This window comes from Fusarium subglutinans (assembly GCF_013396075.1).
Source record: "Fusarium subglutinans strain NRRL 66333 chromosome Unknown NRRL66333_c0000003, whole genome shotgun sequence".
Lineage (NCBI taxonomy): Eukaryota > Fungi > Ascomycota > Sordariomycetes > Hypocreales > Nectriaceae > Fusarium > Fusarium subglutinans.
Genome location: NW_023502066.1, coordinates 659,829 through 682,010, shown reverse-complemented (window position 1 = coordinate 682,010; position 22,182 = coordinate 659,829). Strand labels below are relative to the sequence as shown.

Here is a 22,182-nt window from a genome sequence, read left to right as displayed (position 1 = left end):
TCAACTCCACGCTTTTTCTTTTTAATCCAGGTCTCCTAGAGCCCTCTTCATCCTCTCCTTCAAATCTCTATTCTCCATCTCCAGCCCCCCTAACCTCTGCCTCGCAGCATGTCTATCCTGGTTCCGACCCTCCCGCTCCATCTTGAGCTTGTACTCCATGTCGCGCAGTCTAAACAACCACCTGTTATCGTTCGCAGCGCCATTATTCTCCTCGCTCAGAGCAGCCATGTCGCGGAGCCCTAAACCTCCCGCCGACGAGCCTGGTAGTGCGGTGGTGGTGTGTGCGCGCGTGACGGTTGAGCGGGATTTGGAGCGGCTTGTGCGTTGGTCGTTAGGTCCGCGAGGGACGGAGGGTGAGGGTGAGTGAGGAACTAATTCGGTGCTGGAGTATGAAGCTCGGGCGCGCACGTCGTTTGCGGTGCGGAGCGTGGCGTTTTCGACTTTGAGCTGGCGGTATGCTTCTTCGAGGCGGGAGTACCTTGCGTCGTGGCTTAGAGATCCTGAAGCGACCGAGTTTCTAACCATGGTTTCAAGACGGTCCAGTTTCTTGGTGCGCACATCGAGGTTGGACTCGAGGGTTTGATACTCCCTGTGAAGATCGCGCTCGACGGATTTGATGCGGACTTCGAAGGAGCCGATCATGTTCTCGATGGCTTTGACGGCGGCCATCAGGTTCTTGGTGAAGCTGGGCAGGCGGTTGGCGATGACTTCGATTGAGGGGAGGACCTGGCGATCGATGAGGGAGTTCCCGTGGACCCATTCCCTTCCGCACAATTTACTGAGCTTGTGCCAGAGCTGTAACAGTAACTCATTGCGCTCCTGTAGCTGATCGCGCATCGACTGCTCAAGCTGTGCGATCCTCCTGCGATCTTGGCTCTTGTTCGTCTCGAGCTCAGCTATGCGAACATCTTGACTACTTGCAGTACGTGTAAGGTGTTGGTGAGACTTTTGGAACGTGTCATACTGCGATTTCGTGTTGCGGTGGGCAATGCGCTCCTTGTCGAGTAATTCGGCCAGTTTGCGACTCTCAAGGGCATGCGACTCGAGGAGGGAATCGCGCATCTTGATGATACGATCCTTCTCCACAAGCGCCGCCTTGCTGGCATCAAGATCGCGGATCGTATTCTCAAGCTCTCGTTGTAACTTGGCGATTGACTAAGATCGTTAGCGTGCATCCCCCACAGATACGAGACAAGACAAGACAACTCACCTTGAGGAGTGAAGAGCGGGTACCGTTGAGGTCACCGAGAGCTTCACGAAGATTATTCTCAAGCTCCATCAACCTCTCCTTCCACTCTGTCGCCTCAACCTCCCTCGACGTCAAGTTCTTACGCAGACGACGAGCCTCATCCTTGGCCGCTGACGCTTCCCGGTTGAGCTCGTTGACAAACTGCTGGACCTCCTCCTTCTCCTGGTCCGCCACGATCTCTCGCTGGTGTCGCTCTTGTTGGAGACGGTTCTCCAGTTCCTTGACCCGTTCCTTTTCTTCGCGGATGCTCTGTTCAGCATTGGCCATCGCAGCTTCAAGATCGCCGATGCGTATCTTGTCCGTCTCTTGCTCTTCTCGTAGGAATGCAATCTCTCCCTGTGAAGACTCTTGCTGTACAGAAAGTCGCTGGTTCTTGTCATTCGCCTCCATGAGCTTCTGCTCCAGCTCTTCCAGCTCCTTGTTCGACGAGTCCAGTTCCTGCTCGAGTTGTTGGATGCGTCGCAATTTGTTCTCCTGGTCGTCTTCAAGTCGTATCAAGGCTTCGCTCATCTTGCGCATCTCTTCCTGCAAGGCGTCAAAGTTTTCTGAGCGGTCCTGTAGATCTGCTTGTACTCGTTGCATCTCCTCAGCTTGTTGGTCGGCCTCAGATTCCAATGCATCAATCTCCTCTTGAGCCTCCTTCCGTAGTGCTTCAAATTCGCTCTCCATCTCGTTCTGCTCACGGAGAGCTTCGTCACGTTCGGATTGTAAAGCAACAAGATCGTTCATCGCATTGTTGAGGTCCTCCTGCAGAGCCATCGCTGCTTCTTCAGCCTGTCGCTTGTCGCCAATAGCAGCCTCAAAGTCCTCCATGCAAATCTCAAGCTCGCGCTGCAACTCTTGGTTCTGCAGCTTGACCTCACTGAGTTTGTCGCGCATCTCGTTCATCTTGTTCTCGAACTCTTCGCGGTCGGCTTCCTCCTCAATCTGCGTCCGTGTCTTCATGCTACCCCGCGATTGGGGCCTCTCCATACCACCAACCTGTGAGGCCGATCGCTCGAGGAGACTGTCAATTGTTGAAGGAGCAGGCCGACCTCGTCGCTGAGCCATCTTGAGATCCTCAATCTCCTGGTAGAGGCGCTCCTTTTCGCGGTTCCTCGAAGTCAGCATGGATGTCTGCGCACCAACCTCGCGTCTCAATTCGGCATTCTCATGTCGTAGCTGCTCACTCTCGCGACGTAGTTCATCAACGAGTGTAGTCGCAGCACTAAAATTGCCGTTTGAGCTCTCCATGTCGCCTGAAAGGCCAGAGACAGGTCGACCTGGTGACACATTGCCGTCGCGATGTTTCTTGGTGATGTTATAAATGTTTGTCGTGTGGTGTAAGCCTCCCCCGCTAGTCAGGCTAGACATGTCCTGCTTTAGCTTGAACACCTCCTCCCGTAGTCTCTTATTCTCGTCATCGGCTTGTTCTCTGCGCGCAGTCTCTTGCTCCAGGAGATCCTTCCAAACATCGGCCTCTTCTTGTCGCTCCATGTTTTCGCTGGTACGCTCACCAAGAGATCTGACAATATCCGCAAACTTTCGTCGCTCATTCTCCTTGGTTAAACTTTCCGACCGTAGGCGCTCAATCTCAGTGGCATACTCCTCAACACGTTCCCGCAAAAAGATGAGCTCTTCTTCTCGCTCTTCGTCTCCCATTCGGGCCGTTTGGTCTGTCGATGATGCACCACTGTGCGCTGTGCTTGGACGCTCTCCCTCATCTCGGACTTGCTTCTCCAATTCTTTAACCCGCCTCCGCAAAACCTTGTTGTCACGTTGGAGTACCGCAAGACCAGTCTTAAGGTCAACATTCTCCGAGATCATTTCCTTGATACCCTCTTCCGACAGCTTGTCGAGGCGATCGCTCAAGAACATAACTTTGAGCTTGAGATCGAAGTTTTCCTTTGACAGCCTCTCAATCGTACTGCTTTGTTCTTTGAGCGTCAAGTTCTTGCCCGATCGGGCGGTATTGACGGAACCCATGGTGATTGAGGAATGTTTCCGAGGTGTTTCGAGTCCACCCTTGTACTTGTACTCCTTGGCCAAAGATTCGGGTACCTGGACGTTTCTAACGTGCCGTGCGATGACCGTATCTGTAGGCGCTGTGGTGAACCCTTCCTTAGAGGGCTTTGGTGTCTCTAGCAAATCCTGTCGCTGCCGTTCGGGACTATCGACTTCGTGAAGCGGTTCGAGTTGCGGTAGAGAAGTATCAGTGTAATCCTCGGCGCCAAATGCCGATCCAACACTACCCATGCTTCCTATGCTGATGGATCGTAGCATTGGGTTGCTGGGATTTCGTAGCATTCCAATTGCGGGGACTGCACCGCCAGACTGTAAAGCGTAATCGGTACCAAGACCAACGGTCATGTCACTGCCTTCGTGAGACTCCGGGTTCGTGGCAAATGAGGAAGTCGACGATCGCTGGCTTCCAAAACGACTGCGCAGGTATTTTGGTCGTCGGCTTCGAAGCGATTGACCAGGGGTGCTGCCTGCATCGACTCTGTCGGACAAGGAATGTGTTCTCGATAAAGGGGCCTCGTTATCGCCAGCGCTAGATACCTGCGAGCTCTCTTGTTCCGTGTCGTCCTTTTCGCTCTCGTCGTAACTTGTGTTGCGATTGTCAGGCTGACTCGCCATACTAACGGCGCGCGAAATAGTTCGTCGTGTTGCAGCTGCAGTCGGTGACGAAAAGTTCTCAAAGCCGGAAGTATTCGTGCTCGCGACAGTCACATCGTGATCCTCCTCTTCTTCCTGATGTCGCTGCAGAGGCTGGGGAGCAGGCGCAGGCTTTTTTGTCGGGGAATCGAATTGGTACGTGTCGTCGACGCCGCCCTCCTGGTTCGTGGATGCAGTTGGAATGGGCGACAAGGCGGGCAAGAAGCTAGACTCCACGTCTCTCAGGTGGCGTCTAACGTCCTCCTCAGTCAAGGAATCGTCATGTCCGCGTGTGACATCGACGGAAATAGGGTCGAAGTAGCTGGTTTCAGGGGCAGAGTGGCCAGGCAGATGCAGCATCGAGTCTTCGTGGCTTGTGGGGGGATTGCTGGTGCTCTGGGGAATTGTCCGGGTCTGGGATTTTGCGTGCGTATCATCAACGGTTATCGCTATGTCGTGTGGAGATGTCGCTGTGGTTGGGTTTGTTGGCTGGGCTTGCGACGTGTCGGCGGCTGTATCGTCAGTCATCTCTGATGTCTCAGTGGTCTCCAGATCATCGCTGCCGGTGTGTGAGACGCGATGGGCCGTCTGTGGACGCGACCCGTCCCTGGTGCCGCTTGGACTCGGGCTTGGGCTGGGATCCTGAGCCTTTGGGCTCTGGCTGTTTTCTCGCTCATCGTTGGCCATGATGCATTGCGGCGACCGCTATGCGAGGCAGCTGTGGTGGATTTTGATTGATGCAGATGCGAATGTGGATGGAGATTGTCGGGTATTGAATGGGGATGCTGAATGTTTTGTCCTTCTGGGCATCGCCCGCCTTAAGCTCTCACTAAAGAGAAAACCTGACTGCGCTAAAGTCCATCCCTCCAGGGCGCCGTTGATGGTGTACAATTTCAACCAATGATAGTCTGTATCGTCCCCCCTGCGGTGGTTATTTAGCGGCGGTTGGAGGGGAAATAGCGGGGCTGATCCCTGTGGTCGAATTGAAGCTTTGCTCGTTGCTTGGGACAACCTGCCAGCGCTTTATGCATCAGTCTACGGATTGAAGAGTTCAATGACATCGATACTCTAATTCACAGCAAAGCCTCGTCATGGATGTGAAGATACGAGGTGATTACACTTTTGATCCAGCCTGAGACAGTCAACTTGCTTTTGATCGTCAGATCGCAGGCTGAAACAAGGGTTCGAGTTGGAGAATTCCTAAGCGAGTAAGCAATTCGTATCGAAGTGAAACAATCCTTCACAGCTTCGTTTATTTTGTGGATTGATGATGATTCGCAGGCGTTTGATCTACGATGCTCCGTGGCAGTGATTCACGTCAACCTTGATGTCACTCTAGACCCATCGAATTGAAGTAATTATGTCATATTAATTCATGCTCACTATTTGAGCTTCCATCATTAAATATTGTCCCTCTCTCTCTCTCTAGTTACCTTAGTTAGAGATCTTGGGGTCGACCTTGTTGCTGGAGTATTGTTAGCCACAGTTCAAGCCACAATCAGTGACAAACGCCACTTACCCAGTCTGCTTCTCGTACTGGCTGCGGGCAAAGTCGGTGGCCTTCTCCTGGTTGTCGCGGGAGATGTTGAAGCCGCCCTTCTTGTTGAGGAAATCGATACCTGTGAACGTTCATGTCAGTGGCTTGTCAAGGTCCGTGAGGGATTTGGAGTATGTACCCTTATCGACATAGTCCTCCTGGTTGTTGGAGTCGGTCTTGGAGTCGGTCTTGGAAGCATCAGCAGGCTTATCCGTAGAGCCACCAGACATAGCGTTCTTGACGAAATCCATTGTGAGTTTGAGTGGGTTGATTTGGTTTGTAGATGTAAGTGAAGTGGTTTGATGTGATAGACCTCAATCAAGCAGCGACATTCCGTCCTTCTTATACCTCTCAACCCGCAGCTAATAATAACGAACCATGTCCAACTTTGTTCAAGTCTCTTTTGCAGAATGGAGAAATAAAACCGGCAGATCCATTCGATCTCACCAAAGTGCCAACATCTGCATGCCCCCCTCTTTCGTCATCTCCCACTTTACAGGGGTTTAGCCTACGTCACTTCGGACCCTGAGTTACCAAGAACGGTTCCGAATCTCACGGCACGAAATGCCGATGGTGATTCTAATTCCAGTATATGACTCTGGGTATTTCATCATGGCTGTTTCAAAAGACGGAAAGCTTCTTGGCAGATTGTCGCGATGCTTTCCTGGTGAGGGGTAAGGGAGGCCTCGACGTGAAAGCTGAGCTAGTGACACCGCCGTGCAATGGGAGCTGAAAAGATAACAGGAGGGCTAATGAGGATCGAGCAAAGCGTCGGGGGTCAAAGGGTCCAGAGCTTCTCTCAGTTAGCTTGGAGATTGAGGGAGCCAGGGGGGGAAGAAACTTAGGATCTTTAGCCTAAGGGATGAAAATACCTAGGTAAATTTAGGATATTCTAGTAGAACTTTAGACCAGTTTATTCCGTCATCTTGATTTGATGTCGAAGTTTTATGTCTCCCTGTGGGCAGCCAACATGTGATGATCCCCTCAAAAGGTCATTTGATGATATGCATAGTTACTCCGTAGTGCCAATTAATGTTCTCGTCTATACTATTCCAATAGAATGCCTGTAAATGCACCAATGTTCTGTTCAGTCCAACTCCATCCAATGCAAACAAACATATTATAACAATCATGCAACTCCAGACTTCATGCCATGCTTCGTAACTTCGTCATTAATCTAATTATTCCCCCTCTGCATTTCCCTCATCTGTCGGCTATGAGTTGACAAAGACTTGGTACGCCATGATCATAACCCAGACGAAGAAGACAGTACCAGTAAGAGCCATCGCAAAGACGAGCTGCCATGATTGACCTGCACAAGTTAGCAATGGAACTTGACCTCGAACGTGAGACATAAAAACGTACAGATGTTTCGTTGTTGAAGCCACGCCATCGTCGCCATGCTCGTACCCTTAGGATTCCTTCCAAAGACTTGAACATCGCATACGCTCTGAATAGATCCATCGGGTCCAAATAACTGTATCGCTACGACGACGAGTCCCACGAGCCAGAGTATGAAGAACATGAAGCCGCCGACCATTACGATGGCGGGGAGGAGGCGTCGTTGGCCGATGAGCCAGAAGATACCGAGGATGAACAAGATCGAGAGTGAACCAACGGTGATGAAGTAAGGAAAGTACCTGAAGACGTTAATAAACCTCCTCTCAATAAACAGTGTATGGGAGACGTACCATGGAATTCCAAGCTCAAGTTGAGTCTGGATCTGTATAAAGGTCGCAAACACGCCAATGATGCTCGTCGACGCGAGGAGAATAACAAAGATCCAGAAGTTCAATTGCCAAGGAGGCCAGTTGTATGTTCGAACATGTGTAGACGGCGGAGGCCCATCGTAGGTCATTGACGATCGTGTGAAGCTCGTTCCCGTCCATCCTGTCGTGCCGGTCAAGCCGGTAACCGTTGATTTGGCGACCATTTCGTCTGTATCAATCAAGAGTGAATAACACGCTCAATATGTCGTCGAGGTCGTCAAGATATAGTATAAACCGTCAAAAGCCCAAGAATCACGCGTCGCTGGTTGTTTCTTCCCGCAATGCCAAAAAAGACTGCCACGTCGCAGAACAGCCCCGCCGATCGGCGACCAGTGATTCCAGCGTCGCCTTGAAGGGAACCTCAATCCGTTTCTCTCGTGAAGATAGTTTGGGTGCCTCAAAATTGAAGCTGCTGCGTTGATGCCTCACGCGTTTATCTCTCCGTTGGTGTTTTCTGTGCGTGCCGTTGGATCGGGGATTTCAGGTGTGGAGATGTGGTGCGTTGGCTGGGGATCTAACGTCGGGTCGAGATGCCCAGAGATACCAATTGAGGCCCCTTATCAGGTATTAATCACACGATAGCGATTAATGTCTTGGTGTTTCGATACTCAGGAAGAATAAAAGCAAAAGGAAGGAAAAAAGAACAAAAGTCAACAAGACAGGGGATGAAAAAAGGTCCATCCAATTGAGGTCAAGTGTGAAATTACAACAAAGCGTCTTTTGGGTGAGGCTTCTGTAGAGGGGGTTGGTTGGTGGCTGGGGATGCGACGCAGCAGGGGATGATGACGCTGCGATGGCCTCTGAATGGTTACACGTCAAGAGACAAGATCCGTTTTCCAGCCTTTGAGATGGATTCTTTACGATTGATCAGAAGATCGGAGAAATTATTTGTTACGTTTCAGTACCGAATGTGCCGGAATCAAATGTCATTTTCATCAAGTCCCGAGGAAAGAAAGACATTTTATTTCGAGAGTGATCTCGCAGCGCAGCCAGCGCTTGTATGTTATGTACCTAATGCATATGCACCGACCCAATTCCGTTCATTCAACTCAAGGATATCATCAATCGTCTCACAAAATCCATCCCAAATTTACATTTATATTTACAAAAGTGTCTCGCCAAGAGCACACCGCACCAGTGAACATCCAGCGTGGATTGTGTTCTGCTCAGCTTGCTTACCATCTGCGAGCTGAGGGTTCACCTCGACGAGATCAATGGCGACAAGGTTTCCTGTCTCGTGCACGCTCTCGCAGATGAAGTCTCCCTCGCGGAGAGTCAGACCGCCGCGGACGGGTGTGCCGGTGCTGGGCGCCCACATGGGGTCGAGGGCATCGACGTCGAAGGATAGATGGATGGGGGTGTCGTTTCCGATGTGAGCGAGGGCCATCTCGACAACGCGGCCGATACCATGTCTGTAAAGGTTAGTGAAGCTCATGAGCGCAGAAGTGAGATACTTACCGGTCGACATCGTGCATGCTGAAAGCCTTGATGCCGTGCTCACGGAGAATCTTCTTCTCGCCAATATCAACAGATCGAAGACCAATGTAAACCAGCTTCTTAACGCTCAAGCGCATATCATCCTCAAGCCAGCCAAAGTACTCTTCGTTATCCTCCTTAGCAAGACCAGTCAAGAAAGCAACAGGCATGCCGTGAATGTTTCCGCTATCGCTGCTCTCAGGAGTGTTGATGTCCGCATGCGCATCAACCCAGATAACCGCAATCTCGCGGTTCAGCCTCTCCCGCGTAGCCTTGGCAGTACCAGCAATAGTACCGATGGCAATGCTGTGGTCACCACCGAGGGTGAGGGTCATGCGGCCCTCGCGCGAGTGCTCGTATGTGTGCGATGCGATCTTGCGGGTGACGGCGGAGGCGTGACGGGCCTTCTTCATGCCGCGGTAGTCAGGGTCAGAGGCGGGTACGAGGTCCTCGAACTGCTGGACGGTCTCGTCGCCAAAGAGCTTGTAGCCGAGCTCGTCGCGGATCTCGGTCAGGAGGCCGGACTCGATGAGGGCGGCGGGACCGATGTCGACGCCGGCTTTGGGCTGGCCGCCGGAGAAACCGACGGCGACGATGCCGACTTCATCGGGCTTGGAGAGGAAGCGGCTGTTGACGAGACCGGTGTTCATGATGGGCGGAATGTGGGGGGTGACGTAGAGGTTGAGATGTGATAAGATAAGGGGAAGTGAAGTGAAGATAAGAAGTGAAGACAAGTTGGGGAAGAGATGAAGATGGGCTGAGTTGAGTTGAGTTTAAGAAGAGTTTGAGTAGGTAGAAAGAGATGGGAAGACGCCTCCATTTGTATTCGGAGGTCAATGACAGTTCTCATCCTCCCTCGGCCTCTTTGAACCCTCTCATGGCTGCAATCGGCCGGCGGCACAGACACACATTTTCTCCCTCTCCCCAAGACAATTGAATATGGATAAGGTAATAGCGTCGGTTTCGGACGGGCGCGGGGGTTTCTCTTACACTCTCCAAAGGTTATCAACAGCCTGCGACTGGCACATGTCAAGGGTCATAAGACAACCCTTTCGAGTCTAGAAGAGATACTTTACATACATGACAGATACAGATGCTGTGATTCTGTTGGTCCCGCTCATCTGGGTTTGTTTCTCTTACGCACATCTTCTCCATTTTTCCGCTTGCTATGTGTCCATTCAATTCCCGCCTGCTCCAAAATCCCCGATTCCCCAATTTGAACAGGTCTCCTCCACTTTGAGTCAAGTGCCGACGATATATATCCTATGTTTTTCGCCTTGTCTAATACCTCTATATCTTCTCATAACACTATTATCTTCATCTCGTTGTCTCTGCTGTCTTTTGCCGCCGGCCATGGACGTGGGATGCACCGCTCACAGCCGTAGATAGCCTCTATTGATCTTATGTAATGTTAGGTAATACCTCTCGCGCATGCCATGGTCGTGGTCGGCACTCTTTACCCCTAAGTTACTAGCTGTGTTTTCGACGGAGGAGTCGGCGCATAAGAGTCGCGGGTCTGCCTTCCCCTAAGTTACTAGCTGTCTCTGCAACTTTCCCCTAAGTTACTAGCTTTCTGGAGTTTGTGTCTTGTCTCTGGTTTTGCGTCCCACGCTCCAGCGCCCGCAAAGCGTTTTTCCATGGTTGGGGCTTGTTATCAAAGACCCAGAAATGGACCGACGTGACCCGGTTGAGATGGAACTTTTTACGCAAGACAACGAAAGGTCGTAGACCGATTTTACGCCGACGCGAATCCTCGAGAGGGCGTGATGCTGTCACCGGCCATTGAGTGAGGCCGGTTTATTTCCTTGAGCTGGGGAAGCTCCGGAGCCGCACCTTTTTACCCCACCGCTAACAGTTCTCACTGAAGCTGACGATGATCTCGACGCTTTGTTCTCGACAGACCGCAACTCGCACACTCAGTAAAAAATCACGGAGATACAGAAGCGAAGGGATTGCACGGCCTTGGCGATACAGAAAAGATCCTCACATGACGGAACACGGATCTCGAGACGGATACGGCAGGTCACAGAGGGATTTAATATTCTGGCAATTATTGGCGAAGTTGACAGATCACTCTGTTGGACAAGTGAGCCGGATAAGCAGCAGATTGGGGTAGGACGAAAACACCGAGGTCATTCGCGATATCCTCCAACCCAGGCGAGCCAATAACATGGTCACATCATGAACAGAGCAATTAGTATGGAATGAAGCTTCGACTGACGTAGGCTGACTCAGTAGATCAGCTGACTATCCATATGGAAAATTCCATGACAGCTCGTATTCATGACATCGGGCTTTTTAGACTCTCGTTTGTTTCGGATGCGTTCTCCACTGGAAAAAGCTTAGCATCTTGATACCCTGAGAGTATTAAAGATGGAGGAATGCATTGAATTGCTGGTTTTACGAGATGGGGCAGAATTTCACTACCGGTATTCTCGTACTCGGTATGAACCGGCAGTCCGTCTAAGGGTGAGTCGTGCCAAGCCGTCAGCTTCGAGGTTTGCTTCTATTTGTGATTCAGGCGCGAGATCCCGTGAACCTGTCTCTGTTTGGCAGATCTGTGATGCAAACAGTCAGTCCAGTGTTTGTCAACTCGATCGTTGTTACAGTGAGATTGTGATAGCCAAACATTCAGCTGTGATCAACATTAACAAACAAACACTCGTCAACAAATACACCTCCTAACGGCATGTAAACAAACAAACAGGCAAATTCGATATCCACTTGATCTCATCCAATATTCACTTCTTCCATGGATCTTTAGGAGAGATCGCGTGCCCGGGAGCGGAGACTAGCAGCCACACCGTTCAGGGGCTCAATTCAAACCGCTGCATGCGCCGTCGGGAGGGAAGGATAGGATATTATTAGATCGATTCTGTGCGGCTGAAATTAACAAACTATTTGGAGAAACATAAAAAGCTTGGCTATCGAAACGCCGTTGTGAGGCATTCGGTGCTGTTTCCCGTTGTGTACCTTGCAGCACGATAATTCAGTGGGACTTTGGATTGTAACTTGATTAATTGAAGCTACTAAGCTACTAGAAGTGGACATGCTCAATTAACTACCTACCTGGTTCATTTTTTTACGGTGAGGAATGAATGATAATATTCATCGCTATGTTTATTATCCAAGTTGCAAGTTGATGAGAGAATCCCTGTAGTTTAATCAGAAACAGCTCTGACACGCGTCCCCTCATGGATCAACGTCCATGTCCCAATGAAACTGTGCAACTCGCATCAACCCGCTTTGTCCTCATCACAGGCGACGTTGCAAAAGCGTACACTGTCCTATCCCTCTCTCCCTTGAACATGTCTAACCGATACATACTCTAGCAATGAGATTGGCTACTCTCTCTGAGACACCAAACACGTTTCCCGTCAGATCAATCGCCTGTGTTGTCAAAGTACTGTACCTACAGAGAAACAGTGCCACCGTAAATACAACCTGACGCGTGTAAAGCGTCTGATCGACCCCTGATTTATCCAAGTTTAATCCCAAGATGCAACAGATAATGTGGATTCTTCCCTTTCATAGCGCCTACAGCACCTGGCTCCCCTGTAGGAAGGGAAAAAATAAGAACCCCCGATGCAGAGAGACCCACAGAAACGTCCCCTACCTTACTCCAAAATCGCCCGTCCAAGCCCCTGAGTTGTATACCTCCATCTCCCGCAGAATTAGTACGGAGGGAAGAGGTATCTCTGGCCGGCAGCTAAATTGGTGAATCCCACATTTTAGGTTGGGCTAGTCTGAAGCTGGAGCTGTTCCCTGCTTGCTATTTGAGATCGCACGCAAATTGATTGCTTGCAAGCTCCTTTCAATTCTAACTAAACTCCTCCCTCATTCCATTGCAGCGATTCATGTTCCTTTTTGTCATTCTCCTAGACCTCTTTCTCTCTTTGTCTCTTCCACGACTAGAAAGAAAAAGCCTCACTTCGACTCGGCGTGGATATCTTCTTCTTTCTTCGAGATAAACCCCCTTTTATTTGACAATCCTTGTCTGTCCAGTCTCTTCCTACTGTACAACCATTTAACCCACCCTCCCCACGTTTGAACACACTGCAGATATACCCAAAACGAACGACTTGGCATCTTCCGTTCCCGAACGGCCATACTCACAGACCGATTAATCATGTGTTGAAAGAGCGACTGCTTTTTATCATCTTCGACGTTTTCTTCCTTTTGTCTTCGTCGCTAAAGTCTCACAAAAAACCGTCGCCGTCTTTCTTGCCCCGCGATCGACACCACTTCTTTCCACTACCGCATTCGTCATCCCTTTCGCCCTCCTCGACAAAAAAACCCTGCGCATTCGATTTCTGTCGCTGGCGTCAGATTTCTGCGCCGTAATCGGCTGCGATAATTCACTGTCGGATAGCTCGAACACCGACGACATGCCCAAGATGCTTGCGCCTGGTTTCAGGACGCGGCGCAGCTCCTCCTTCATTCGATTCGGCGCCCTCGCTGCTCTCGTTCTCTTTGCGTTTTGGTCCTTTAGCAATCGCTCTCCTGCGCCGTCTCTGCTACCGATACATAAATCACAACCTGCTGCTGCTGATGGCGCTGATCCGTTTCCTGTGAAAGCAGCGGACCAACCCGTATGTCTCCAATTGTGCGGACTTGGTGACACGTGCTAACTTGTGAAGTTCTCAAATAAACCCGTGCAGGGTGCTCATCCGATTGACAAGCTCATTAACGACGGCGGAAAACGATACAAAGATCTCCTCTCCCGAGAATCGCATACCCTCGAAGAAGCAGCCCAGGCGTACCGTAAACGCCGTGGTCGTCATCCTCCGCCAGGTTTCGATAAATGGTGGGATTTCGCCAAGCAGAACAACGCCATCGTGGTGGAAGAGTTCTGGGATCAGGTCTACCACGATATCGACCCGTTCTGGGGCGTTCCTCAGCCTATCATTCGAAAAGAGGCGTACAGCTTTGAGATGTCGATCCACATTCGAAACGGTAAAGCCAATTCAACGAGTGATTGGTTCTGGACGTTGATCTGGCTTGATATGATTCGTTCTATTGAACACATGGTTCCTGATCTGGATATGCCATTGAATGCGATGGACGAACCCCGTCTTGTGGTGCCGTGGGAGGATATTGATGGCTACATGACCAAGGGCGCTGCATCGCGGAGTCTATGGCCTGCGAAGGAGGTTGTTTCGGAGTTTCAGAAGCTTCCTATTGCTGGGCGACATGATAGGGATGTCAGAATCCCTTTCAAGCGATGGGAAAAGACCAGTACGTTAGCCAGAGTGTTTTGTTTTGGCGTTTGCTAACAGTTACAGGCCCATACTGGCCAATTGCCCGTCGAGGATGTCCGCCAGACAGTCCAGCCCGTCAAGCGCCTCTAAAAGAATCCTTCAACCATCCCCCCGATATCGACATCTCCAACGCCGAGAAGCACTCTTTCGCAGGCTACGTCTCCAATTTTACACTATCGAGCGAAATCTGCCACCAGCCCGACCTTCAGGGCCTAAACGGTCTTCTAATCAACCCCATCTCTGTGTCATCAACAAAAGTATTGTTCCCTATGTTTGGCGGCTCGAAACTCGCTATCAATAATGAGATTCTGCTCCCGCCGCCGATTTACTGGAAGGGAGAGGATCGCTTCACGGGTGGTGAGGATAATGATGTGGAGTGGCAGAATAAGGGAAACACTGTGGTCTGGCGCGGCGTCGCGACGGGAGGCAAGAATAAGGCTGAGAATTGGCGCGGTTTTCACCGCCATCGATTTGTCTCGATGCTCAACCAGACAAAGGTCTCGGCTGTTGAGCACGGTACGGAAAAACCTGAGAATTTCGTCCTTCCGTCGGAGCAGTATCATCTTCACGCCCAAGCTGATGGTCGTCTTGGGGAGTGGGTCGGCGAGTGGTCTGAAGTAGGCTTCGTCGATCTCATGTGCTCCCCCTCTGAAGAAGATGGGCGGTGCTGGTACACGGATCATTACTTCGCCAAGGTTGACGGTATGGACATGCACGAGCAGTTCGACTACAAATACGTTCCCGATATCGACGGAAACTCCTTTTCAGGTCGCTACCTCGGCTTCCTCAACTCGACATCCCTGCCCATAAAAGCAACGCTCTTCAGAGAGTGGCACGACAGCCGTCTCGTGCCGTGGGTGCACTTCGTCCCCATGGACAACAGGTTCCAGGACTTTTACGGCATAATGGAGTATTTCAGAGGGTACGGAGAAACAACTGGTCATGATAAGGCTGCGCAGCGAATTGCGCTCGAGGGCAAGGAGTGGGCGAATAAAGTGCTCAGAAAAGAGGACATGCAGATTTATGTGCTGCGGTTGTTGTTGGAGTACGGGCGGGTCATTGCGGATGATAGGGATAAGATGGGGTGGGTTGATGATGCGCTCAAGGATCCGTCTATCGAGAAGACGTGGAGCAAGTTGAAGATATGATACATCATTGTGTGGAGTTGGCCTTGATTTGGTAGGCGATGGCGTTTTGGCGTGGTTTATTTTTGATGCATTGCATGTCGTTTTGCTCTACGGACAACGACCGGGGTTTATGGCATCTAGTTAAGTCAAGTACAGTACATACAGCTCAGAACGAGTTCTTAGTTCATTGTATCAATTATCATGATATACAATTCTATTTTGTCTATAGTGTGAGGATATGGTACATGTAAAATATTTGATGTGTCGCTATATTCGTACAATTCATATAACGCCGCCCATAGAGGTACCCTTAGACTCGTCGTCTTGAGGTGGGTCAGTATCATTATCATCCATCAACCTGCCCACAAGCGTCGTATACTCAGGAGCAAACGGCCACTCCAGATACGCTTTTATAATATCCGCCCATTGATCCTGTGTAACACAGCGCGCTACCAGCTCTCCATGTCCTGAAAGGGGAGATCCGCCCAGCTTAGGATCATGCAGCGATCGGATATCAGCTGCACAGTCGCCGAAGCCAGGCCAAGCGCCGTCCATTGCGCTCGTCACTGGCGCAAGCATGTGCTGGAACCAGTAGCGGAGCATGGTATCTGAGATGGTGCCGTTTCGCGCAGACGGGCCGTGCTGGCGTGTGTACTTGTTCATGGCCTTGGGCTGCAGGTCGAGGAGAGCGCAGGGCATGCGGGGGTAGAATTCATCGGCGCGTGCGGCGAGGGGCTCGAAGGGGCGGCGGTCCCAGAGAAGAGTTGGTTCCTTCTGGCGGAATAGGTGGTAGTTATCGCGGACCATAAGCCATTCTTTGCGTGTGTTTTTCTTGACGGCGTCGAGACGAGCGTTGAATTCTGCTTCGGCAGCGCGGAATTGCTTGGGAGATTTCTTCCAGAGCTTATTGAGGGCCTCGCGTTCCTGGAGGAGTTCGAGGAAGAGCTGTGAATCTACAGCGTCGTACTTTTCGCGGTAGCGCAGCATTTTTAACCGCTTCGATGCCTCTGAGGCGTCGTCCTCTGCGAATGCTGTTTCTAAATCTTCGAGTTCTTCGCGAAAAGGTCGGTTGTGTCGGGGCGGATGAATGCCTGCGAGCTTTTTGTTGGCGAGTTTTTTGTTGGCACGGAGATTGTTGTACATGATCGTCTCGCGGCCCTTGGGCATCTTCAATCCAGCTTCCTTCATGCGCTTGAGACAGTTGTAGCCCGACTCCATGTTGATCCACTCATCGCGAAGCTCATAACGATCCTCGACTTCGACGTCATGGCCGCAGATTTCATGGAGCCATTCGAGGGAGAGTTCTGCTTCAAAGGCGCCGCGTTTCCGGCGGATGGCACTTCGTGGGAGGAGGCGCCGTTTGCCGTCGTCGGAGATCCATACTAGCATGCGCACGAGACCGTATTGCTGGAAGAGAGAGGCGGTGCGGATGCTGGACATTAGTTGGTAGAGAACCATTGTGCTGACGCACTCGAACGATTGGTACCTCTTCGGTGGGCAGTAGCACAGATTGACGTTGACGAGCAGCGTGTCGTTGCGTTCGGGCTCGGCGGCGGGATCACGGGCGGTTTGGTGGGGGAGGGATTCGAGGATGGAGGTTAGGTCTTTCCAGAGGATGCCAGCTTTAGGAACGGCTTCGACGTTGGGTTTGTCGAGGAAATCGCCTAAAAAGGGCCTGTAGAGTTCAATATCGGGTTCCATGAGGATGTGTTTTCTGGGTTGCACGAGATCATGGAGAGTGCGACTCCAAAGGCCGGGACCGGGGTTGATGTCGACGATGTCGCATCCTTTATGGCGATCGAACGAGGGGCCGATGTACTGGGCAATATCATCTACACAATTAGCTTCAAACCAACAAATTGAGAGTAAACCGTACCGCAGAGACTTTGGCTAACGAGGTTGGCGCGGTGCTTGTCACCTATAGCCGCTTTCGGCCGGCCTGCCGTACGAGTCCAATGCCATAGTCCTGTATCTCGTAGGCGTTCGGAGAGTTCGTTTGAGGGTTCGAGTTGTTCGTTTGAGATTTTGGTAGAGGCGTGGCGAATTAGGGAGGGTGAAGGGCGGATGCGCCGTGGGAGTGATGAGCGAGCATTTTGGAAGGCGATGAACATGGGGATGTGTACGGCGTTTAGTGATTTGTGGTGGTGGGATAGCTGGTGATGGTGATGAAATTATGTTTTTGCCGTGGGATACCGCTTGATAAGATGGATAAGATAAAGATAGTGGGGAATGGCATTGAAGTGATTTACAAACAGACTCTCCAGTTGAGCATCTTTTTCATGGTTGTTTCTGTTTTAACTAAAGTTTTCTTATACCTTATATCTAGGTTATTTTGCTCTATAGGGTTTCAAATCACTTCTACTGACATTAACTGTATCGCGATGAACGGATGAGGGATGGTACAACAGATGTACCTATCATGAAAGCTGCGAGGTGTGATCAACCAAGAGCTGGATGTCACTAGCCAACTTCCAAAAGAGTTGAGGGATGGTAGAGTTAAATCACGGTATCTGATCACTTGACATACAACTTGAGAATGCTCTAAAAATACTGTTGTTCTTGAAACATGAAGCTGTCATTGCATGTTGATACCATCAGTTGTATCTTGGTGAACTTAAATACCAGAGAGGATTCTCCCGACCAAAAATTTCACAAGTTCTTTCCTGATACCAACTAGACACTATCTTAGATTTTAGATAGAGAGACACGAGTAGTCCCCTCTTGATTAGCCTTTTGATCCTGCAACAGTCAAGCAACTCAGATAGGTAGATGCTTCACCTTACTTGTCCTTCAACTACCCTGCACTTCAGCATCATCGAGCATCCAACGCTAAGCCCAATCTGTACAGCTCTCACGACATCTGCAAGGGTTTGCTCTCCCTGGACCTGTACATACTCAAGATCATATATCAACATTCATTTCATTTATCCACACACCATGTTCCCAAGTCAAGCCAAGCTACGAGATAAATAAAAACTCCACAAGACGCCGCCATGCTAAGACATAATCCTGTAAACTCGCTACCTCCCTTGTGTTATATATATCTGTCTGTCTCCCCTATCATGCGCCCTCGCTTCCAAACTCATTGGTCCACTCAATCTGCCTTGCAATATCATCCTTGGAAACAGTCGGATGCGAATCGTCAAGCGCCATCTCGAAATCCTTCAGCGCAACATCCGGTGCAAGTAGTTCGTCGGATGAGACGTCGTCGTATGTCATCTCGATCTTTTCGGGGTCGCCTGGTGAGCAGGGTGTCAACATGCGCTTGCCGTCTTTCATAACCTGGATTTGTTATGTTAGTCAAGGTCGAATGCTGTGAAGGGGTTAAGGTAACGTACAGGCTTGAAATGCGTGGCTTGTAGAATCTTGCGGACTGGTCGCATAAGGGCAGATTGAACAACGTTGGCGATATCACTACCAGACATTCCTTCCGACTTGGCGGCAAGAACATTGTAATCGCTGGCCTGGAGCGAGGTCTCAGTGTCGCCGATGGCTAGCTTGAACATGCGCGCGCGACCGTTCAAATCGGGAAGGCCAATATGCACACGGCGTTGGAAACGGCGGCGAATAGCAGCATCTAATTGCCAGGGAATGTTGGTGGCGCCCAGGACCAGAATACCCTTGCTGTCGTTGCCTACACCATCCATCTGAACAAGTATCTCGGTCTTTATACGACGTGAGGCTTCCGATTCGCCTTCACCTCTCGGGCCGCAGAGGGCATCGATCTCGTCGATGAAGATAACTGAGGGCTTGTTTTCGCGCGCCATGGAGAAGAGCAACTTGACGAGCCTGCAGGGGTTAGATAGAGCACCAAATGACTGCAGGGACCGTACCTTTCACTTTCACCCATCCATTTGCTGACCAAGTCGGAACTGCTGATACTGAAAAAGGTGCTGTTTGCTTCTGTCGCTACAGCCTTGGCGAGGTAACTTTTACCCGTTCCTGGAGGACCGTACAGCAGAATACCCTTCCACGCCTGTCGCTTGCCCTGGAACAGACTGGGGAACTTGATGGGGAGAACAACAGCCTCCTTCAGCGTCTCCTTGGCACCCTCGAGACCAGCGATATCCTCCCACCGCACGTTGGGCCTCTCCTGGAGAATAGCACCAGACAGCGCGTTGCGCAACTTCTTGCTATCGTCGTCCTCACCAGCCTGCGGCTTCCCCTTGCCAGTTGAGCTGCCGTTAGCGCCCATGATGGCCTTTCCGCCGCCGTTTGCGTTCTCGTTCTCAGCGGCGAGGAATTGCTTGAGCTTTTCTGCGCGGTCGAGGTACGTCGCCATTTTCTCCTGCATGGTGACTTTGAGGGCCTTGTTCTTCTCCCACTTGAGGGCCTTGACCCAGAGCTCCATGGAGGACATGTATAGGTCGAAGGCTTTTTGGTACTCCTTGTTGTGGTCGGCTGTGATCGCCTTTTGCACCTCTGCTATGGCGCGATCGCGGAAGTTGGTCGACATGGTGACGTTGTTTGGGGTCGATAAACGTAAACGTGGGGGAGGGGGTGACGAGACTCGAGGCTCCCAGAGGAGTAAGGGGATGTCGAAGAGGGGAACGGGGAGTGAACAAACAGAGCCTCGAGAGGTTAAAGTCGTTATAAGATGGTGGATGGTGATGAGGCAACAGTGCAGCAGCAAGCAAGCAAGGCAGTAGGTAGGTACAGACGGACAGGTACAGGCTGTGGATTGAATTGGCGGGGAAACATCAAGATCCACGGTTGGATTGGATTGATTGAGCGCAATGCTTATAGCGGGGCAGAGTGGGAGGGGCTGCACAACCTTTACCTCGACATTCTCGACCTCTGCCTTGGCGATTCGATTTAGGCGACAATTATAGGACACTCTAAAAAGACGAATCCGAAATAGGCAGGACTTTTTTGTTTTTCATCTGCTTACTGATATTTTACCGCCTTTTACATCATCATGTCTGATCCTCAAGCACGGTTACAGGCGCTGTCTGAAGACTTCCAGAAGCTTCAAGGCGGTATGTTTAGGGACATTTGGAGAGGGGATTATGCTGATTGGGAGTAGAACTTCAGAACGCTGTGGCGTCGCGACAGAAGTTGGAGGGCCAGAAGCAGGAGAATCTTGGTGTGCAGCAAGTAAGTGCTGTCTTGAAATACAGCGAGCATGGTTTAATGAGGGTCAGGAATTTGAGCGACTACAAGAGGGAGAGACAATCTACAAGCTCGCTGGGCCAGTGTTGCTGAAGCAAGACAAATTTGAGGCTGAAAACACAGTCAAGGGTCGTCTAGACTTTATCAGTGGTGAGATGTGAGTATTCTTGCCCCTCACTACGTATCGCATGCTGATGTTCTCAGTACACGACTAGAAGACACAATCAAGGAGACACAAGAGAAGCTTGAGAAGAAAAAGACAGAGATCATTCAGATCCAGACCGCAGCTCAAAGCCAGGGCAAGGAAGCACCTCAGTAATGACCAGAGGGATGAAAGAAAAATAGACCATGAGTTGAGTTATATTCTACAGTACGCGGATTATGATAATGCAAATACCTGGCACTTTATGAGCGCCGCGCTAATCGGAGAGTCCCTTGTAAAACGCCAGTCGTCAAGTTTGAAGTTCGTGATGTGGTTTAGTTGATCGCCATGATGCTGAAGCCCCAGGGAACGCCCATGTTCTTGTGGTCTTGAGCTGCGCTGGGGGAGAACATAAAGTCTTGCTTGTCATCTGCAGCAACGGGCTGAGGTGTCACAGCGTCTTCATCTGCGTCGATAGCAGAGAGGATAGCTTCAGCAACGTCGCTCTTTCGAGCACAGTTCTCAAAAACAGCATCACCCTCAATGAGACTCTGCATCAATGCGCGCTGATCACTCTCCGTGAAGAGCTGCACCTCACGGTTAAGAACGCCATAAGTGACCTTCTCACCAGTCTGAGCCAGGCGCTGGAAAATCACCGTGAAGGCAGCGATGGCCTGTGCGAGAATACGGGCTTTTTGCTTGGAGCTCAGATGGGCAAAGATCTCAGAGTCTTCTTCAAGGGCGGATTGGGTGTTGGTGTCGAAGATGGATTGGAGGATGCGGTGCAGGATGTTGCGGCATGTTAGGTCGAGATCGGCGCTGACGTCGAGCTCGAAGACTGAGGAGATGCTGCGGAGAATGCTGGAGAGGGCGTCGAGAGGGCAGAGGTCGTTGGGGAGGGTGACGTGCCCTTGGTCAATTGTGAAGATGCCAATTGCGGCGTTGACAGCGGCTGGGGATGTTAGTCGAGGGTTTGAGAGGTAGTGAGGGTGGTTTACCTTTGCGGGTGGTGTCAATGTCGATCTCGACGCTTGAGACGATGGAGTTGTTCTTGATGGCTTCCATTGTGATGTAAGTGAGTGAGTGAGTGATAGGAGAAGTATGAGAGATATGATGAGCTTGAATTGAGATATGATGCTAAGCTTTATAACCATTAAGACCCGGGGGATACGCGGGCTTTTAAACTCGTCAGCCCCTTACAAAAATTCTTTCCCAGGAGATGCCCAACTCGTTGAGGATACGGTATAGTATCCTGGCAGCCTCAATAACAAAGGCCCTCATGGCCACACCGTGGTCAATGCTCACCTTACCTGAGGTGTCATGGACGTGGATAGATGGGCCGATAACCGTCCTTCACCGTGGGGTGTATTTGGCCGACACGACATGGTGGCTGCATGATCATGATGAAGCTGATGTATGATGCGAACTTTGGGGGTTGACCAAGAGATAGCTTTCTCTTGGCAGATATATCACATTCTATACTTCATGATGAGATGTTGCCTGATCAAGCACTCTCTCAACATGAGCATCTTTCCTCCGTTGTCTGTCTTGTTGCCTCTTCTGGAAGTATCTCGTCAAGGATCATGACCCGGTTTCCCCGAACCTAAACCTTGATTGCTGGAGATTTTTGCTGGCGAATTCTCCCGATGTCTAGAGAAGAAGCCGGAAGATATCGGGATACAAGGACAAGTGCTCAAGTTACTGAGGAAACTTCCAAGGAATATCCGACTCGGTGAGACAGCGTGGGGATCGCATTGCAGATGGGAGATGGAATTGTACGATTCACATGAACTAAACACGCCATCCACTCCATGATTCGAGAAGTGGCTGCGACGCCACAGATATGAGGCTGACGTTTCACTATTTTGGTTT

The 22,182-nt window shown here is 50.7% G+C and overlaps 9 protein-coding genes across 9 annotated transcripts; 2 read left to right on the top strand and 7 right to left on the bottom strand.

Annotated features, from left to right (window-relative positions):
• Positions 1-21: 21 nt before the first annotated feature.
• FSUBG_824 (Anucleate primary sterigmata B) lies at positions 22-4,573 on the bottom strand (the record flags this gene model as incomplete). The annotated part of the gene is made up of 2 exons (XM_036686627.1): positions 22-1,155; positions 1,211-4,573. The coding sequence occupies 2 exons, from the start codon at positions 4,571-4,573 to the stop codon at positions 22-24; spliced, it is 4,497 nt and encodes a 1,498-aa protein (XP_036543840.1).
• Positions 4,574-5,320: 747 nt separating this feature from the next.
• On the bottom strand, positions 5,321-5,674 carry FSUBG_823 (uncharacterized protein; the record flags this gene model as incomplete). The annotated part of the gene is made up of 3 exons (XM_036686616.1): positions 5,321-5,351; positions 5,406-5,505; positions 5,563-5,674. 3 exons carry the CDS (start codon positions 5,672-5,674, stop codon positions 5,321-5,323), a joined length of 243 nt encoding a protein of 80 aa, XP_036543839.1.
• A 963-nt stretch (positions 5,675-6,637) lies between these two features.
• On the bottom strand, positions 6,638-7,356 carry FSUBG_822 (uncharacterized protein; the record flags this gene model as incomplete). The annotated part of the gene is made up of 3 exons (XM_036686605.1): positions 6,638-6,735; positions 6,789-7,063; positions 7,115-7,356. 3 exons carry the CDS (start codon positions 7,354-7,356, stop codon positions 6,638-6,640), a joined length of 615 nt encoding a protein of 204 aa, XP_036543838.1.
• Positions 7,357-8,294: 938 nt separating this feature from the next.
• Positions 8,295-9,318, bottom strand: FSUBG_821 (arginase; the record flags this gene model as incomplete). The annotated part of the gene is made up of 2 exons (XM_036686594.1): positions 8,295-8,604; positions 8,651-9,318. 2 exons carry the CDS (start codon positions 9,316-9,318, stop codon positions 8,295-8,297), a joined length of 978 nt encoding a protein of 325 aa, XP_036543837.1.
• A 3,747-nt stretch (positions 9,319-13,065) lies between these two features.
• Positions 13,066-15,077, top strand: FSUBG_820 (capsular associated (CAP10); the record flags this gene model as incomplete). Its single annotated transcript, XM_036686583.1, has 3 exons — positions 13,066-13,260; positions 13,330-13,906; positions 13,954-15,077. The coding sequence occupies 3 exons, from the start codon at positions 13,066-13,068 to the stop codon at positions 15,075-15,077; spliced, it is 1,896 nt and encodes a 631-aa protein (XP_036543836.1).
• A 261-nt stretch (positions 15,078-15,338) lies between these two features.
• Positions 15,339-17,167, bottom strand: FSUBG_819 (mitochondrial transcription factor 1; the record flags this gene model as incomplete). The annotated part of the gene is made up of 2 exons (XM_036686571.1): positions 15,339-16,888; positions 16,933-17,167. The coding sequence occupies 2 exons, from the start codon at positions 17,165-17,167 to the stop codon at positions 15,339-15,341; spliced, it is 1,785 nt and encodes a 594-aa protein (XP_036543835.1).
• A 949-nt stretch (positions 17,168-18,116) lies between these two features.
• On the bottom strand, positions 18,117-19,512 carry FSUBG_818 (vacuolar sorting-associated 4; the record flags this gene model as incomplete). The annotated part of the gene is made up of 3 exons (XM_036686560.1): positions 18,117-18,338; positions 18,395-18,845; positions 18,890-19,512. 3 exons carry the CDS (start codon positions 19,510-19,512, stop codon positions 18,117-18,119), a joined length of 1,296 nt encoding a protein of 431 aa, XP_036543834.1.
• Positions 19,513-19,974: 462 nt separating this feature from the next.
• FSUBG_817 (prefoldin beta subunit) lies at positions 19,975-20,487 on the top strand (the record flags this gene model as incomplete). The annotated part of the gene is made up of 4 exons (XM_036686549.1): positions 19,975-20,035; positions 20,083-20,153; positions 20,201-20,325; positions 20,373-20,487. The coding sequence occupies 4 exons, from the start codon at positions 19,975-19,977 to the stop codon at positions 20,485-20,487; spliced, it is 372 nt and encodes a 123-aa protein (XP_036543833.1).
• A 158-nt stretch (positions 20,488-20,645) lies between these two features.
• On the bottom strand, positions 20,646-21,375 carry FSUBG_816 (uncharacterized protein; the record flags this gene model as incomplete). The annotated part of the gene is made up of 2 exons (XM_036686538.1): positions 20,646-21,262; positions 21,309-21,375. The coding sequence occupies 2 exons, from the start codon at positions 21,373-21,375 to the stop codon at positions 20,646-20,648; spliced, it is 684 nt and encodes a 227-aa protein (XP_036543832.1).
• Positions 21,376-22,182: the final 807 nt, after the last annotated feature.